This window comes from Chrysochloris asiatica, unplaced genomic scaffold (assembly GCF_000296735.1).
Source record: "Chrysochloris asiatica unplaced genomic scaffold, ChrAsi1.0 scaffold00042, whole genome shotgun sequence".
NCBI classification, from domain to species: domain Eukaryota; kingdom Metazoa; phylum Chordata; class Mammalia; order Afrosoricida; family Chrysochloridae; genus Chrysochloris; species Chrysochloris asiatica.
In genome coordinates this window covers 11,791,934-11,811,135 of record NW_006408560.1, presented here as the reverse complement: position 1 = coordinate 11,811,135, position 19,202 = coordinate 11,791,934, and the positions used below count along the sequence as shown (strand labels likewise).

At 46.2% G+C, this 19,202-nt stretch overlaps 1 protein-coding gene across 1 annotated transcript in view; it reads right to left on the bottom strand.

The window, feature by feature from the left end:
* Nucleotides 1-9,118: 9,118 nt before the first annotated feature.
* The window catches only part of NPR1 (natriuretic peptide receptor A/guanylate cyclase A (atrionatriuretic peptide receptor A)), a 15,204-nt gene continuing 5,120 nt past the window's right edge, over nt 9,119-19,202 (bottom strand). The window contains exons 6-22 of the mRNA XM_006861473.1: nt 18,769-18,904; nt 18,441-18,525; nt 17,048-17,168; nt 16,497-16,571; nt 16,112-16,189; nt 15,610-15,714; nt 15,291-15,362; nt 15,050-15,206; nt 14,648-14,803; nt 13,977-14,145; nt 13,088-13,234; nt 12,873-12,996; nt 12,649-12,717; nt 12,201-12,375; nt 11,925-12,023; nt 9,353-9,444; nt 9,119-9,181 (exon numbers count right to left, since the gene is read on the bottom strand). Coding sequence (XP_006861535.1) covers nt 9,119-9,181; nt 9,353-9,444; nt 11,925-12,023; nt 12,201-12,375; nt 12,649-12,717; nt 12,873-12,996; nt 13,088-13,234; nt 13,977-14,145; nt 14,648-14,803; nt 15,050-15,206; nt 15,291-15,362; nt 15,610-15,714; nt 16,112-16,189; nt 16,497-16,571; nt 17,048-17,168; nt 18,441-18,525; nt 18,769-18,904 — 1,923 coding nt within the window. The remainder of the gene's footprint in view (nt 9,182-9,352; nt 9,445-11,924; nt 12,024-12,200; nt 12,376-12,648; nt 12,718-12,872; nt 12,997-13,087; nt 13,235-13,976; nt 14,146-14,647; nt 14,804-15,049; nt 15,207-15,290; nt 15,363-15,609; nt 15,715-16,111; nt 16,190-16,496; nt 16,572-17,047; nt 17,169-18,440; nt 18,526-18,768; nt 18,905-19,202) is intronic.

The window sequence follows — 19,202 nt, the reverse complement described above, 5'->3', positions numbered from 1 at the left end:
GAAACATGATTAGAGAAAACTTGTAAGCCCGTCTTCAGCCTATAACTGATTGGAATACCTAAAAGGGGTTCTAGAACTTGCCCAGTGAAATAGGCTTCATGAAAAGCCTTTGCAAAGTATGGGACCTTAGGTGGAATCCTGAGTCCCATCCATAACCTTATGAGATAGGACATTCCACTAACAAGGACAAGCAGACCAGCCTGGAACAGCTAGAGCAACAGAAGATACATCTTCAACGAGAGATCATCAGGAAAAACCCAAAACAAAAATGTCAGCATGCTTGGCAACTGCAACAATAAGCAAGCTGTTCTCCAGGAATCCATCAAGGCAAGCAATCAAGTTCTTTCGGGACAAACCCCCCTCTAAGACTGACACTCCAGGGAACACATGAGCAGGCATGTAAGCTTGCTGGCGACCACATTCGTCTACTGGTGAGTGGAAGATGGGGAAAGGCAGCAATGAAGAAATGGGCTGAGTTCAACCACAGTCCATTGACCCCCGTTGACCTGGAGATGAGAGAGAGAAGAGGAAGGGCTGGTTGCTCCAAAGTGTGGTGAGACCTGAGGATGCTTGAGACCATGGACAAGGACATAGCCACAGAGGGCTGATACGAAGTGAGTGGGGATGCACAAGAACACCCAAATTTGCAGACAGTACCCATTTGACCTAGCCTCGATGGCTTGATAATCAGAACTCGACTACAGGAATATTTAAAAAAAAAAAAAAATTTTTTTTATAAAGGTAACAAGGGTAAATTGCTACAATTTGATGAACCTGACCTATACTCAGGGCGGTACTAACTCTAAATACTAACAGAAAGAAGGAGTCTTCACATCAAGTATCAATACTATCCCCTCTGTACACACGGTAAATAGGGATGGGCAACTTAGACACTGGCTACCTAAAATGAGGGGGCGAAAAAGACACAAGTGATTGGCTTATAAGGTTTCAAGAGGGAGTTTAGTTTAAGAGTATGGAGGAAAAGAAAGAGTCCCCACTGAATCGTTTTCATATTGTCTAGATGGGTTTGGGGAAAAGAGATGGGGATAAGATTTGTATGATTCAATATTGAATAATTGTTGTCATGACTAATTGCGACTGTCACGATTATAAAGGTAGAAGGTTTGTAACAAAAACAGGGGAGTGGTTAATCTTACAGTCCAGAAACAGAGGACCCTAGGACCATCAAGGGAGAAGAGCACAAGCAGAATGAGGGACCTTATTGAAGGAAGAAGTGACACCAGAGACTGAGGCAGAGATGGGGTCATGGGGAGGGGGAGGGGCTGAGGACTCTATTCATGGGAAGAGAGGGACTAAAAGCTGGTGCACAGGAGGCAGACTTGCAGAATGTGCCCATTGGAGGTGTAAATTATTATATATGCCTGAGTATTTTGTGTAGTTTTTTGTTTTTTTTTTTAAAGCTAAAGTGAATAGAGATAAATACTATTAACTGATGGTACATGGAAGAGGTTATAATCATTGTAACGAAACAAGGTATATGATTTGTTGAATATAAAACTGGTGGTCTGCCCTGTAAACTTTAATTCAATCCACAATAAAAACCTTAAAAAAAAAATAAAAAAGAGTCGGGGATAAGATTCTTATGATTCAATGGTGAGTAATTGTTATCATGACTAATTGCAACTGTCACAATCATAAAGGTAGAAGTTTTTTAACAAAAACAGGGAGTAATTAATCTTACATTCTAGAAACAAAGGACCCTAGGACCATCAAGGGAGAAGAGCATGGGTGGAATGCAGGACCTTATCCAGAGAAGAAGCAACACCAGAGATGTAGGCAGAAATGGGGACATGGAGAGAGGGAGCAGCTGAGGACTCTAGATTCATGGGAAAAGAGGGATTAAGAGATAGTGGCAAGGAGGCAGACTTGCAGAATGTGCCCTTTGGTGGTGTAAATTATTATATAAGCTTGAGTGATTAAAAAAAAAAAAAGAGCTAAAGTGAATAGAGAGAAATACTGTTGACTGTTAGTATATGAAGGGGATTGTAATCATTGTAATTAAACAAGGTGTAGTGTTGTGGTTATGAATCAGGCTGCGAACTACAAGGTCAGCAGTTAGAAACTACCAGCAGTTCCGCAGGAGAAAGATGAGGCTCTCTGCTCCTGTAAAGATTTACAGCCTTGGAAACCCTGTGGGTCACTATGGGTCGGAACTGACTCCATGGCACATCATCACCATAACCACCACCATGATTTGTTGAATGTAAAACTGATGATCTGCCCTGTAAACTTTCACTCAATCCATAATAAAAACTTAAATAATATAAGTAATATCAAACAGGAAGAATGCAAAAAATCATTAAGAATACCAGAAAGAAGGAAAAGACCAAAATGGATGTTGGAAGAGTCTCTGAAACTTGCTCTCCAGCATAGAGATGCTAAAGCAAATGGAAGAAATGAGGAGGTTAAAAAAAAAAAGAAGAAAGAAATGAGGAGGTAAAAGAGCCGAACAGACATTTTCAAAGGGCAGCTAGAGAAGACAAAGTCAAACATTATAATGAAATATGCAAAGACTTGGAGTTAGAAGACCAAAAGAGAAGAACATGCTCAGCATTCCTCAAGCTAAGAGAACTGAAGAAAAAATTCAAGCCTCGCTTTGCAATACTGAAGGGTTCTATGGGCAAAATATTGAATGATGCAGAATGCATCAAAAGAAGATGGAGGGAATACACAAATTCACTGTACCAGAAAGAGATGGTTGATGTTCAACCATTTGAAAAGGTAGCATATGATCAAGAGCCAATAATACTGAAGGAAGAAGTCCAAGGTGCATTGAAGGCATTGTCAAACAACAAGGCTCCTGTAACTGATGGAATACCAATTGAAATCTTTCAACAATATGATGCAGCACTGTAGGCACTCAACTCTGTCAAGAAATTTTGAAGACAACTATCTGGCCAACTGACTGGAAGACATCCATATTTGTGCCCATTCCAAAGAGGGGTGATCCAATTGAATGCGGAAATTATTGGACAACATCATTAATATTACATGCAAGTAAAATTTTGCTCAAGATAATTAATAGTACACTGACAGAGAACTTCCAGAGGTTCAAACCAGTTTCCGAAGAGGACATGGAATGAGGGCTATCGTTGCTGACATCAGCTGGATCTTGGCTGAAAGCAGAAAATACCAGAAAGTTGTTTACGTGTGTTTTATAATGCAAAGACTTTCAACTATGTGAATCATGACAAGCTATGGATAACATTGCCAAGAATGGGTATTCCAGAACATTAATTGTGCTCATGAGGAACCTGTACATAGTACGTAGAGGCAGTCATTCGAACAGAACCAGGGGACACTCAATGTTTTAAAATTAGGAAAGGTGTATACCAGGGTTGTATTCTTTCACCATACTTATTCAGTCTGTATGCTGAACAACTAATGAAAATGGAAAAACGATTGAAGTTGTCAAAGACTTCATTTTGCTTGGATCCACTATCAACACTCCTGGAAGCAGCAGTCAAGAAATCAAGCAACATATTGCATTAGGCAAATCTGCTGCATAAGACCTCTTCAAAGTGTTCAATAGCAAAGATGTCAGTTTGTGGACTAAGGTGTGCCTGACACTAAGGTGTGCCTGATCCAAACCATGGTATTTCCAATAGCCTCTTATGTATGTGAAAGTTGAACAATGATCTTGGAAGAATTGATGCATTGAAGAATATTAAAAGTACCATGGATTGTCAGAAGAACCAAGAGATCTTTGTTGGAAGAAGTATAGCCAGAATGCTCCTTAGAAAACAGGATGGCAAGACTTCATCTCTCATACTTGGAACATATTGTCAGGGGGGACCATTCCCTGGAGAGGAACATCATGCTTGGTAAAGTAGATTGTCAGCAAAAAAGAGGAAGACACCCATGGAGATGGGTTGGCAAAATGGCAGCAGCAATGGACTTAATCATAACAATTCTGAGGATGGCACAGGACCAGGCAGTGTTTTGTCCTGTTGTGCACCTAACAACAACAACATAAACCACCCAATTTATTATATGTATTATGGCAGTCCTAGAAAAAGAATACAATTTGATTATAGAAACTTTGCTTTGGAAAGATTCCAGTTCAACCACTCACACTCATAGGTATTATGTATGTGATATGGAACTGGGTCAGTGGGGTGTTCTCCTATTTTGGACCCCCTTGCTGATTTCTCTCAGTCTTGGGTTAGCACTACTGTAAAGCAGATTCCTTCACCCACCTCCTCGTTTTCTGGTAAAATGGGGTCTGGGAGCAGATGCAGGGTACGGTCTTGTCTTCTTCCCAAGTATCTTTGCCTCTGCTTTTGGGACACCAAATTCATCAGCATCCTGATCCTTATTCTTGGTGGTAAACACCTCTCCTGGAATCTTACTCACATTCCAAACCAATGAGATTAAATCTCCTTGGACTACATCAGGTGTTCTTTTTTCGTGGGTTATTTTTCTATTTTTATAGCTTTTGCAATTTAATTAAAAAGTGACCTTAGGCTGCAAAACTGACTTCCACTGCTAATTAGATTCTCCGTATCTGTCCTGAAAGGTATAAATCATTTTTAAAAAACGATTACTAAATGTACTGTTATGATAAATAAGTTACCCAAGTTCTTTGACGTAGTAAAGAAGAGACGGGGTGGGGCAGGGGGAGAATATTTGTCGTCTTCTGTCAGCTCTATTTTTTCCAGGCCCTGGCCTTGTGCAGGGTTGGTTGGGCTGAGATTCCCTCCTATCTACAGCTGGACTTCAGCTAGGTCCTCCTACCCACAGTTAGCTGCCTTCTGGGCTGGCCCCTGTTGCGGGGGTGTCACGGGCAATGATGAGATAATGTATGTGGAAGCCTTTGTCAACTGCCAGGCACAAATGAATGCCAACTATTACTGTTATCATTATTGTTATCATACTCCAGGGAAACCCAGTTGCCCCCCATTCCTCCCAAAATGCCTCTGAAGCTCTAGACTACCCCTCCTTTAAGGGTGGAGGTTCCGGCCACAAATTGGTCTCTCCTGCTTGGGTTGTTGTTGTTGTTAAGTTGTTGTTAAGAGAGGAGTATTATTGCTACGCTCAGACTCTTCCTCAGTAATGGCTTTCCCAGTTCTTCCTGGCTTCAGGAGCCTTCCTCCGGAAGGAAATCTCCTCAGTTCCAGTGAAAGTTCTTTAGCTGCTGAAATGATCCACTCCTTGGGCCTCCTCACACCCACTCGCCAGACCCCACCCCTCCAAGTGCCCGCAGTGGAGCCAGGCTGCCCCGGAAGGATCTGACCGACAATTTCCTAGAATTGTCTTGTTGGAGCTCCTCAGTCATCCAGCTCCCCGCCCCCCTCCCCACCTCATCTCTTAGTCTCCCCCAACAAAGTCCCAGTTCCTCTAGGTATCCCAGCTTCTTAGGCGCCCAAGGTTTTTCTCCTTTACCTATTCTTCTCTGGGGCCACTACCCCTGGGAGGGGGAATTGGGGCATGGGAGTCCACAGGGGCCACCAGTGCCCACCAGGAAGCTGTATGCTGTAATTGTCAAGACAACCATGCTGTAAGGTCTTCCCAGTGTGAGAAGGACTTCAAGGTGCAAGCTGCCTTACAATAAATTTAGTCTGACTAGGGCCAATGGGGTGCGTGGGATGCACAGAACCTCAAGAAGGGTCACAGGCAGGAGGGAGAGCAACTTATTCTTTCTTTATCACCAAATTACTACTTGAACATCAGGGAGCCCTACCCTGAAGGCAGACCTCCAAACTCCTCATAGCCTACCCCTACCTCCTGGGCTCAGTGGGTGTGGACTCCAGGAAGAGGCCTGGGGAGATGGGGGAGGGGGCCTGTCTGCACATGATGAATGGCACAGAAGAAATGTCAGGCACTTTCCTTCCCCAAGCGGGAGGTGAAGCTGCGGCCACCTCTCCCCCGCATTCCTGCTTGCTGAGGAAGCAGGGTGGCTGGGTGGCTGGAGCAGGGAGAGGAGGGTCCTTAGCCCAGCTGAGAGGCATTTTGTAAGTTATCATTCATGTCCCTCCATACTGGCATGGGGGAGGGGAATGAAGCAACAGGTGGACAATTGCAACTGAGGTTGCACCCTCTAATGTCTTGGTCAGAGTCTTCACAAAGGATAAAAAGGAATTCATAAGTTACCTCCCCTTTCCTGGCTCCCAGTTCTTCTGGGACAGGGGATACTGGGTCTCTTCCCACTCCACACTGTTTATACTCTTACTGTTATACCAGACAGTGGGTAATGTAGCAGTCAATATATGGTTCATGAACCCCTAGGGATCCCCAAGATTTGTTCAAGGCATCAGTGAGGTCAAGATATTTTCATACTACTACTAATATGGTATTTTCAATAACCTCACATGCAAGCAAAAGCTGAACCGTGAATAAGGAAAGCCATAGAAGAATTAATGTTTTTGAGTTATAGTGTTGGAAGAGAATATTGAAAGTGCCATGGGCTGCCAAAAGAACCAACAGATCTGTGTTGGAAGAAGTGCAGCCAGAGCACTCTTTGGAGGACAGGATTGCCAAACTTCATCTTTCATACTTCGGACATATTGTCAGGAGGGACTAGTCGCTGGAGAAGGATATTATGTTTGGTAGGGTGGAGGATCAGAGAAAATGAGGAAGACCCCCAGCGAGATGGATTGGCAAAGTGGCAGCATCAATGGGCTCAAGCATGGCAATGATAGTGAGGTTGGCCTAGGATCAGGCAGTGTTTTGTTCTGCTGTGCATAAAGTTGCTATGAGTCGGTACTGACTCGATGGCACCTAACAACAACTATTATGTTGTAGCTACAATTAACTCAAACATACCTATTATTGTGAGAATGGCATAGGAACTAGCAATGTTTTGTTCTGTTATGCGTAAAGAATCATTATGAGTTGGAACTGATTCAAACCTAGCAATACCTAACAATAATAATTAATACATTATTATTTATCCTTTTGTATTGACATTTGCACTAATGGTGCAAAAGAAATGTAGCTGAGGCCAGGAGGCAGGCTTGCAGAATGTGCCCTTTGGTTGTTTAAATTATATATTCCTGAGTGTTTTTGTGTACATCACCCCCCCAGAAAACCAACCAAACAGAGGGAACAGAAGCAAATACTGTTGTATGATGATGCATGGGGAGGAGATTGTAATCATTGCAATGAAAAGATGGTGTAAAACTGATGTTCTCCCATGTAAACTATCACTCAATTCACAATAAAAAAAAAAAAAGAAAGAAAGAACTAGTGGCTGAAACTGTTGGTCTCAGCACAAATCACAGCAGTGGGAGCAAACAGGTCATTGTATTTATCATGACCATACATTGACAGTAAATAAACAAAAACCACTTCCTTTTAAGAATGTCCTTGTAATGGATTAAATGGTATCTTCCAAAAGTATATGTCAACTTGGTTGGGCCATGATGCGCAGTGTTGTATAATTAGCCTCCATTTTATGATCTGATGTAATTGTCCTATGTGTCTTAAATCTTCATGTCTATGATGTCAGTGTGAGAGCACAGTGACTCGGTAGGGTGAGCACAGGACTGCAAACCACAAGGTCAGTAGTTTGAGCCCACCAACTGCTCTGTAAAAGATGAAGCTTTCTACTCCCACCTCAGAAACCTTATACAGACTTGCTATGAGTTGGAATTGACTTGACAGAATGTGATTTACAGGATTAAGGTGTATATTGGATCAATCTCTTTTGAGATATGTTGTTGCTAAGTGTTGTCAAGTTGGTTCTGACTGATAGCAACCCTGTATGGGGTTTCCAAGGAGTGGCTGGTAGGTTTGAACCACTGACCTCGTGGTTCATATCGACCTTAGAGTCTACTTAAGTAGCCTGTAGAGCCACACTAGGACTTCACCTTTTGAGATATATAAGGAATTAAATAAGTGAGCAGAGATCTGAGGAACCTACAATCATCAAGAAAGAATAGCTTTGAGTAGAGCACATCTTCTGAACTGGTGCCTAGATTTCTAGCCTCCTAAACTTTGAGAGAACAAATCGGTTAAAGCCATTTACTTGTGTTTCTGTTACAGCATTAGATAATTAAGACAGTCATTGATAAATCAATAAAATTATTAACATGTAATAACTTTATTATTGTTATTTTCAGTGAATTAATAGGTGATTCTAGGTTTTATTTTATAATTTGGTGAATGTGGCTAGATAGGCCCCACATAAACGAAAGCTCTTTGAGGTCACTGATGATTAGTTCCTAAGGGGTATAATCAGGTCCTGAGATCAGAAAGTTTCAGCACCACTATATAATTAATTCATAGTTACATGTTGTTAAGTGCCATCGAGTCAGTTCCAATTCATAGTGAGCCTGTATGGGGTTTCCAAGTAGCAATTGGTGGCTTTGAACCACCGACCTTGTAGTTAGCAGCCCAGTGTTGATCCTACAGCACACCAGGACTCCGTAGTCCCCTCAGAATTGAGGATGAGCTGCAGCTGTTTTAAGATACTCCGTGCCCAGCTTCATAAGCATATTTATTTGAAGTAGAGAGTGGAGAACATGGCTGTGTTTTCCATCAACCCTCTGCCCCTTAAGAAGAGACAATGCCACTGGAAGAAAGAGTTTAATGGTCACTGCTCACAGAAGCAATGCATACAGGCTTGGCAGCCCTTCCAGCTGCCCTTCTTCAGCCCTGTGCACTGAATCCTGTGTTGAGTGGTGGGGAGCAAGGGGTGTTCTCAGCCCATGTGGTTTAGGCCCAACTCCACCACCCCTTCATCTATAGTTTCTTTTCAGATTCCTACTAAGGTGGTTCTTTTTCCTCCACAGAGAAGTCACAGTGCATCAAGGTTACGGGAGGGGATCCAGAAGTGGGAAGGAGGATCCAGGAATCCACATCCCAGCTTGTACTGGGTCAGGATGGAGAGCAGGTGCATGTTCCTATGTTTGTGCCACTGTGTATGACTATGTGCTTTGTTCCAGGTCTGTTAAACTCCAAATTCTCCCCTACACCTGGCCTCTTTCAGAGACTATCTGTTCTTGCCACTTCAGTCAGCACACCTGAACTGTTCAAAACATTTCTCCGATCCTTTGACAATGGTGGGTTTGCTGTGGGTGAATCTGAAGTCTGGCATAATTCTTCTCTTCTGACAGGGAAGGAGGCAGTGTGGAGGACTAGGAGGAGAGGCAGGTCAGCCCCGGGTGCTACTCCCCCGTTCTCCCAGGAGCCAATATGTCCGAACCTTGCCTTTGCCCTGTAAAGAAAAAGAGGAGGAGGTATGGTGGGGAATGGTACCACCACTTTCCCAAATCATATGAGAGGCATAAGGATGGGAGTGGGGTTGGCTGATTGAGAAGGGATCGGGGAAGGGTAGCCCAGGAGCCTCTGGGACCCCTCTGGTGAGGGCAGAGACTTCTTTCTTTACCTTCATTTCTACATCCCCTCGAAGCTCCAGCTCAAAACCACCAAACTCTTCCAAGACAGCCTTGGTCTCAGAAGACAAGTGGATCTTCAGGGCTAGGAAGGATAGGGGAGAAGGTAAGGTGAGGAATGCAAGAGGAGATGAGAATAAATGAGTGGAAACAGAAGAGACCAAGAACTATGGTTGTCGAGCAAGGGTGGGGAATGTCTGGCACACGGGCTTTATCATTTGGTCTGGCCCTGCCAAAGCAATCACAGTTCTAGTCATCACACTGTTGTTGTTGTTGTGTGAGCTTGAACTGCTGACCTTACGGTTTAAGCTGACTTCGCAGTCCAGTGCATTAACCCACAGTGCCACATCAGGATTCCAGTCATCACATGAGGGGTGAGTCTTGGTGTGGTGTTGTGGGTTACTGGGCTGGACTGACTGCAAAGTCAAATTGAATGGCAAGGTCGGTGGTTCAAGCTCAACGGTTGCTCCTTGGAAACCCTATACAGGGTCGCTATGGGTTGGAAGCAACTTGACAGCACACAACAACAACAACAACGAAATGTTTAATCAAATACAGCAGGCGAATTTTTAAGCTGATAATTTTGCATGGCCCACAAATAATGTTATAAATTTTGGCAGAGAATTGCTCTTCATGCTTTTGGCCCAGGAAACCTCCTACTTCCGAGTCTGGTTCAAGTTCTACTCCCTCCATGTCCTGCTATCCTGACCTCTTCCTTAGAACTCTAGAGCTGTGCTGTCTAATAGGGTATCCACCAGTTATGTGTGGCTATTTAAACTTAATTTAATTAAAACAAAATACAATTAAAAAATTGAGTTCCTCAATTGCACTTGCCACATGTCAAGTGATCAGTAAGCACATGTGATTAGTGGCTATCATACTGGATAATGCAGACAATATGGCATTTTCATCACTGCTGAAAAGTTCTACTGGCTAGCACTACTGTAAAGCACTACCAAGCAATATATGAGACAGTATAACACAGATTAGAAACTCAACCTTGGAGGCCTACTCAGCCTCAATATGGATCTGACACTTTCTGGCTGTAAAATCTTGGATAAAAATATAAAGAATTGTTTTCCTAAACTGTAACATGCTGATAGTGACAGTTTTCCTCTCAAAGTCTTGCTGGGAGGATTAAATTTAATATTCATGAAGTATTTGAGCAGAACCTGGCACATATGAAGCCTATGAAAGTTGTTGCTATCAGCATTATTTTAAGAGTCCTGGTGTGGCACTGGATTATAAGGTCAGTTTGAACCACAATGTCGGTGGTTCAAACTCACTAGTCGCTCCTTGGAAACCCTATACAGGGTCACTATGAGTCAGAACTGACTCCACAGCACTTAATAACAACAACAGGGTAACCCCAAAGTAGAACTGTTTCATACTGTTTTCTAGGCTTTAATTTTATAAAAGCAAATCTTCAGTGATACTGCTGAGTGGGTTTGAACTGCCAGCATTTCTGTTACCTGCTGAGTGCAAACTGTTGCACCAGGGGCTAAGGGAGGAGATCTGCTCAAGCTGCTGAGGAGATCAGCAAAAGAATTCGGCCTAAGCCTCCTTCTAAACTCATGTCCCTACTTCCACTTCTAGGATCTATATCACAGCTGTCCTGTTTTGTGGTTGTCCTCCTTCAAGACTGGGCCTCAGTGAGACGCTTTCTCCTATACCCACAGCCAGGGAGTATCTGCTGACCCAGACGCCTCTGGACTCTGAGGGCTGGCCCTTCTCTCACCTCAAGGCTTGAATGGGGTCTACATGGACGCTTCAGCTGTCTGTGGGTCTAAATCATCTTAGTATCTCTGGGCGTGACATTCAGTGGTCATTCAATACATATTTACTGAACTGAATTGTGCTGAATAGAGCAAGACAGACAAGAAACAGGAGACAAGACAAAGAGAAGGGGTGGGAGCAAGCATTTATTAGGTGCCTATTGTATGGAGTCCTGCTATGGCACTGTAGAAAAAGCACCGGACTACAAGGTTGGTTTGAATCACATGGTCACAAACTCTATACAGGGTCACTAAGAGTTGGAACGGACTTGATGGCACATAACAACAACTGTGTACCAGGGGTTGTGCTACGTTCTTTACAACCCTTACAGATAACTAGTTGAGGCTCAGAAAGGTTGAATGGCAATTATGTACTGATCATTTTCTGTGGTTTTCTCACAAAACTCCTATGAGGTAGATATTTGATTCTAGTTTTACACATGAGGAAAACACAAGCTTAGACACCTAGCCGTTAACTGGTGGAGTCAAGATGTACAGGCAAATGGGCAAGCTGAAGCCCTCTTACCTACTCCAAGGAGGGAACAGAGGGGCTCTGAAGGCGGGATTACAGCGGATAACTCTGAAACACTGACCCAGTACTTTTTAATTATTTGGCAAGAGGGAGCAGCAGGGACCTAGCTGCTTATTAGATTACACGGGAATCTCCCAAACCGAATCATTATGCGAATATCTGGGAGGCGAGTTAGGAGGCGGAAAAGGGGAGGCACGGGCTGTGTGGAGTTTCCCTTGGCTCCCGGCCCTCCCCATCCCTTTAGGAGGGATACGGTACCTTCCCCGTTAGACTCCATTCGTGAGGCGGTGTTGACTGTGTCCCCAAAGAGGCAGTAACGAGGCATCTTTAGCCCCACCACACCAGCACACACGGGACCTGGGAGGAGGGATCAGAGCCTGTCAGCTAAGGTGGGAGGGGTACAGGGCGAGGATCCGGCGATCCAGGAGTCGCCCAAGGTGGGAGCTGAAGGAATTAGCCATGAGAGTGTGTGAAGGGGGAGGGAAGGGCTGGACTATGGCCCTGGGGACGCCCCCTCCCCTTCTGCTGAGTCACCTGTGTGGATGCCGATGCGCAAGCGTAGCTGCTCCTGCGGCCGGTGGCGGATGCGGAACGAGCGGACGGCATCCAGCAGCGCTAAAGCCATTCGAGCCACCTCTCGGGCGTGCAACTGCCCATTCCGCACTGGGAGCCCAGATACCACCATGTAGGCGTCTCCGATTGTCTCCACCTGCGGAGACGAGAGGATGCAAGGCAGTACTGCAGAAATTTTTCTGTTCCTTGTGCGGCCTACCACGCCGTGGCACTGTCATTCTGTCCCTCATCCGCATGCACCTGCCTTTGCCTGTCCTCCACTTAGCTGGTCCTCTGCCTATTCTTGGGTCTTCTTGTTTCTGTTACTGTTTCTGCCCAGTTCTTGGTGTCTTCTCTTAAGAACCCATGTCATTCTGCCTTTCCCTCATCTTTCTGACCCTGTCTTTTCCCACCATACTCCCACACTCACCTTGTACACATCAAAGTTGTCTATGACGGCATCAAAGCAAGTATACAGGTCATTGAGCAGGGTCACCACCTGGAAAGGAAGGAAAGCCAAGAGGGACAGAAGTAAGGGACTCTACCTAGGGTTAAGTGGAAAACCAGAGCCAGAAAGCAAGCATGCTGGGAAGGAGCTACTAACCAAGACAACCAGGCTACCAGAGGCCTAGGATGGAGGGGCCAGCTGCTTACCTGCATAGGTGTGCTCTCTGCTGACAGGGCTGTAAAACCCACAATATCACTGAAGTAGATGGTAACGTTGTCAAAGGCCTCAGCCTGGACCGTCTCTCCACGCTTCAGCTGTTCAGCCACTGAGCTGAGAGATCCAGGGAGAGTACAGGATCAGGGGATTCATCAGTGAGACAGGAACAGGGGCTGCAGGGGGCTTACCGGATGTGGGCACTCACTGGGGTAGAATCTGGTAGAGCAGGGCCTCAGCCTTGCGCTTCTCCTCCAGGTAGGCCTGTGTGCGCTCCTCTACCAGCTCCTCCAGGTTGTTGGCATACTGCTCCATGCGGGACAGCAGGTTGTCCAGGATGTTGCTGCTGTTCTCTCTGAGGGGCAGGGGTGGTGGAGGGGGTGTGACAGAGGAGCTACAGTCATCTTACCCAGGCTTAATGTCAGCCCACCCCAAGGACTACTAGTAGGGTCAGTGTTGCAGGCACAGAAGGATGGGGTGGCAGGGGAAAGGAGAGGAAGACAATTCACTGTTTATCTGAGACCTCCAGGGTCCAGTATGACATTCACACATAGAGAATACTTTGTTCATCTTTGTTGAACATAGTGAGTTAGAAGGAGGTAGAAGAGGCACAAAGGGACCAGGGTCAATTGAGAATTGAGAACAGAGTGATGAACACACAGGCTATCATGGGTGTATTTGGAGGAACTGGACCCTAGTGGGGCATATGGGGTGGGGGGAAGTTTATAGGGGGGTAGAAACTCCTGTGAAGGACAGATGCTGTAAGGGAGGAGGTGAGGTCTGGGATGTATGGCCATTTACTCTGCAGCTTACTGAAAAAAACTAGTGACCAGTGGGGAGGATGGGCAGAAAGGGTGTGTGTATGTGTGTGGGAGTTTCATGGGCAAGATGGTTATGAAAGTTAGGGGACTATGGGAACAGCTGAATCCTACAGGATTTGTGAAGGGAAATTTGAGACTGTGGTGGGTTTGGAGAAGGCTATGTACAGGAGAGCTATGAGGGGGCTCAGGTTCACTGCCACTGCAGGGAGAACACTTAAGTGGTGGCTATGGGCCTGGGATGAGGCTGGGGTGGCATCCACCAGTAATGCTAGCCACCTGTTGAACTTGCGCAGCATCAGACGGATCTGCTGGAAGGGGGGCCGCTCTTGTGGGTCCTCGGCCCAGCACCGCTGCATCAGCTGCCCTAGCTCCTCTAGGTGATTCTGCAGGTTCAGGGAGGGCCGGAAGGGAGGCCGCTCACCCCGGGTCACACGCTCGATGATCTCTGTATGTGGCGGGAGAGGGGCTGAGAAATGGAATTGGCCAAAGGCCTATGGAGAGACTGAGGACAACCAGCTGGGGCCAGATAGGAAAGTCCAGCTCCCAGAGCATGAGGTGCGGGAGCTGGGCAGTGAACTGAGCTAATAAATTTGTCCGGTGTCATTAGCAGCAATGAAACAGAGAATGGTGGTTAAGTCCCATTCCATAGGGAAACTTTGGTGGATGTTTCCAGGGGGGAAGTGTATGGGCGGCACAAAAGGTTAAGCATTCATCTACTAGTCAAAAGGTTGATAGTTCAAAGCCACCCAGCATTGCCTCTGGAGACAGGCTTGGTGATCTGCTTCTGAAAGGTCGCAACCATGAAAACCCTGTGGAGCAGTTCTACTCTGTACACATGGGGTCACTATGAGTCAGAACTGACTTGTCAGCAACTAACAATAACTCTCTCTGGGGGTAGGGTTAATTGAGATTATGGTGGGGATGGAGAAATAGTGTGGTCCTCTCACCTTTGGGGCTAAGGTCCAAGCCTTCCACATGGAATACCCCACTCCTCAGGGCAATCTCCTGAAGGATGATCCCAAAGCTGTACACGTCACCAGCCTGGGAGCCCCGGGTAGGGGGCAAAGCCATTCGAAGGAGCTCAGGAGCTGTCCACAACTTTTCTGCAAACAGCGGTTAGGAGTCACCTCTGGGTTAATGGCCCAGAGTTAAGGGATGAGGGGAAAACAAGACTGATCTGGAGACATCACACATAATGTTAGACCTAGAAGAGGAGTGAAAGCCCATGTTGTCTGCCCTCTCTCTTTGTACAAATGACAGATTAAGCCTAAAGTGTCCATCAGAGGCCAGTTCTCAGTCTATTGTGCTGTGTTAGGGAGTGGTGTTAGGGTTTGAGAGATAAGGCTCACTGGCATAGAGGATGTATCCTTGCTCCGGCTCTGGGTCTCTGAAGCTCTCCAGCCCGTAGTCAGTGATCTTGAGCACAAAACGCCCATCTACCACACAGTTGGATGACTTGAGGTTCCCATGAGAGCAAATGGCCCCATTGTGTAGGAACAGCATACCCTGGGAAATTTGAGGAGATAGGGATCTTGGCCTGAGGAGAAGCATAGCTAGCCTCTCTCCACACATCCAGTGGGCATTCCATACCTTGACAATGTCGTTGGTGAGAGAGTACCGGAACATCCAGTCCAGGGTGATGCTCTCATTCTCTAGAATGTCCTGATGGGGCAGTGAGAGTCAGACCCGGACCCTGCAGACTCCCCAGGAAGTGGAGCAGGGGTCCTACTGACACAAACTGGCAGAATACAACAAAGCTCTGGATTTATTCTATACCACCACCCTCCTCCCTCTCTCATCTAATAAGTAAAGGTCTGAGATGAAAGACATTTGCCTGGAGTCATATGGCCAGTCAGGGGCAGAGCCAGGGCTAGAACCCAGGCTTCCTGATACCCCCTTTTCTCCTCACCTGCAGACTCCCACGAGGACAGTACTCTGTGAGGATGCAGATGTTAGGGGGGTCAGTGCAGGCGCCCACAAACCTGGTCAGGTGTTCATTCTGCACATCCCGCATCTGCAGGTGGAAGCCCATATCAGGATCTTGACAGGGACCTCATTCCTTTTCAAGCTGCTCTTTATCCTCAGGGACCCTCACTCCTTAACTCATTATGAATTTTCTGCAGACATCACCAAGACCCTCCTTGGTGGTTCCCACTCCTGTTCTTTAGCCCACACTCCCCAGCCTCTGTCCCCAGGGCCCTCCTCAAGGACCTTTCTCTAGGATATCTCCAGTAATATCCCTTCTCCCATCTCATAAGCCCTTCACTCCCTGCTACATTATGCAAATGCACACATCAGAGGCATAGCCCTTGGCCTTTCCTTGCAATTCTTCCATAACCAGTTCTGTGGCCAACCTTCCCTTGTGTCCCCAAGGACCCTCCCCAAGGTCCCTGCCTCACTCCCCACATTACATGCTTCAGTTCAAACAGGACATTTCTTGTCAGCTCCACCCGTTTACGGTTCACATGTTTCACAGCCACCAGGTTGCCCTAGACAAGGAATGGAGACCATCACAGTGAGAAGCATGGCCTGGTGCTCTAGGGACTCCAGCTGCTGAGGACAGCTCACCCCATCCATGAGACCCTCAGCTGCTCCCAACAGCCCACCTCTGAGGCACCCAACTGTTTCCTAACATCTCATCTCCACTTCCAGGGCACACAACTGTATATGCTCCGACTGCCCACTTTTAAAAATCTCAATGGTTTCCTAGTTCTGCCTCTGGGAGCCCTCCCCCAGCACCCTCAAAACACACCCCCACCCCAGTCCTGAGGAGCAGTGATCTTTTCCCAGGCCCACCTTGTAATATGCTGTCTTGGCAAAGACTTGGAACTGGCCTTCTGTGGTTAGAAGGGAACCGTAATTGGAGCCTCTCTGAAGAGAAGGACGCAGGAAGGATGGTCAGCCCATGGCCCCTCCCCACATGCCTATCCTGGCTGCTTAAGCTCCATCTTTACCATCCAGTCCTATCAGGACACCAACCTCCATTGTATTCCATTTATTATTTTTTAAATGTATTTCTACATACAAGGGGCCTCAAAACGTTTGTAGAAAAATTCCATTATTTTTTCATTCCATCTTCCCATGAACTTAATGAAGCTCTCTCATATACTATCTCCTTTGACCTTTGAGATCAAAAGCCCTGTGACCAAGGCTCTGAGATATAATCATCCCTTTGAGACAGTCTTAGAGAGGGAATGCGACTTGTCCAAGGTCACACAGCAAGTGAAAGCAGAGCTGAGCCTAGAATCCCACTCTCTGCCTTACCCACCATGCATTGCTCCCTGTACCAGCTGTTCCTTAGGTGCCCTCCCACCCCTAACCCCTCAATTTAATAGCCATGCTCTTACCCCACTCAGGGTCAGCCGGCTGCCTGCGCTCCTAAGATGTCGCTCAAGGCTACTGGGTTGCAGGTCCTCCCAGTGCACCCGCCATAGCTCCGAAGCCAACTCCTTCTCCAGCTTCAGCTTCCTGGGATATGAAGTCTGCATTTGAGCCCATGTCTGAGCCCCTGACTCAGGGAATGGGTGCTCAGCAACCTACTTCAGAGCCTTGGCCCCTACAGCATGTACCAAAAGAAGGCTAAGTGCTCATGCTAAGAGACCAATATTAATAGTTAACATTGAGTTGGCTCCAACTCATGTTGGCTTCCATATACAACAGGAAGAAACATTGCCTGGTCCATGTTCATGATCATTGGAATGCTTGAGTTCATTGTAGCAGCCACTCTGTATTTCGAGTGCCTTTCAACCTAGGGAGCTCATCTTGCAGTATTATAACAGACAATATTCTCTTGTGATCTATAGGTTTTTCACTGGCTAATTTTCAGAAGTAGATTGTGAGGCCTTTCTTAATCTTCTTAGTCTGGAACTCCACCGAAACATGTCCATCATGATTAACCCTGCTAGTATTTGAAATACAGTGCCATAACTTCCAGCAGTACAGCAACACACAAACCACTACAGTATGATAAAGTCACAGACTAGTGGTAGACTTATAGGGAAATGATATCCTCTGGGCTGAGAATCAGGAGATTTGGGTGAAATTCTGCCTCTCTGTGACCTTGGAGTAGTCACTTCATTTCTCCGGGTCTCAGTGTCCTCAGAAGTTTTCGACCTCAATATACATTTCAAAGCATTATCATAAGAATAAAATGAATATTGTGTGTGGAAGTGCCTGGCACATGTATATGCTCAACTAGCATTGATATTCTTCCCTCCTTCTTGCTTCCCTAGATTATTTTCCTAAACTTTTAATTTTCTGCCTCCCACTGGAAGGCAGGACTAGAGCTCATTCATCTCTCCTCCACTCTGGGTTCAGCATCTGATATAGGCATCATTCCTGTTCAACTAATATGGTCTCAACCCCAAAGGTTTGGAACCATTGCTTCCCATCTGACCTGCAAAAGTAGGAAGAGAAGATAAACCACCCCACAGACCAGAATCCACTCCCTACAATGCCACTTTCCCCACTCTGTATCTTCTTGGATGTCCCCCTGGATATCCTCTGGACATTCTTATCCCTGTCCCCTCTCTCCTTCCATCCTCTATCACTTCCTTCTTTTTTCCCCTGTGTCCTAAGGCTTTTTAGTTTCTTTTCTCCCCCCTTTCTCTCTCTGCTGCTGTTCCTCTTCCTCCTACTCGCTCATCCCCACCATCATTGCCCTTTGGGTCCCTCCACCTTCTCTTCTACTGGTTCTCCAGGTCTCCCCAGCCTCACTCACCACCTTGCCCCCCAGCTCACCTGTATATGAAGAAAGAGACAATCAGAATGCTGAGCAGGGAGAGGCTGCCCACCAAAGCCAGTACCTCCAGGGTGGAGAAGTGGTCTGTAGGCAAGAGTCCAATTTGCAACAAGAGAGATTTTGGTTAGACAGCAGGAGAAAGAAATTTCTAACAGTCAATCAGTGAACTTGGATGATGCATGGAGAACAGAAAAAGGCAGGAGTCTCTTTGTGCAGAAAGCACTCAGGGTGGGAGAAGAGCACCTATTCGGCTCCTCTGGGGGTAGAGGTGAGGGGTGCGACTTCTCCAGAACACAGGCCTGGAAGGTTGGGGTAAGGGGCAATCACCTTGGTTACAGGCAGGGTCTTCATTGTCAAAGCCACATTTGGGGATGTCAGGAGGAGGGTAGCCTAGGGGCCAGTTCAGTTTGCGCCCTGACATGGCCACCAACTCTTGGGAAGTCCCGTTGTAGTTCAGTACAACCTGTGAGGGAGAAGCAATGGTGGACAGGCAAGGGCCTGGGTGAGCCTCCTCTCCTGTGTGTACTATTTCCCCCATCTCTGCTTCAAGGGCCTAGATCTGGGTAGCCTACTATTTACCAAGCCCCTAATGTGCTCATTTAATTGTGCTCATGAGGAATCTGTACTTGGACCAAGAAGCAGTTGTGCGGACAGAACATGTGAAAACTGAATGGTTTAAAATTAAGAAAGGTGTGTGACAAGGTTGTATTCTTTCACCATACTTATTCAACCTGTATGCTGAGCAAATAATCTGAGAAGCT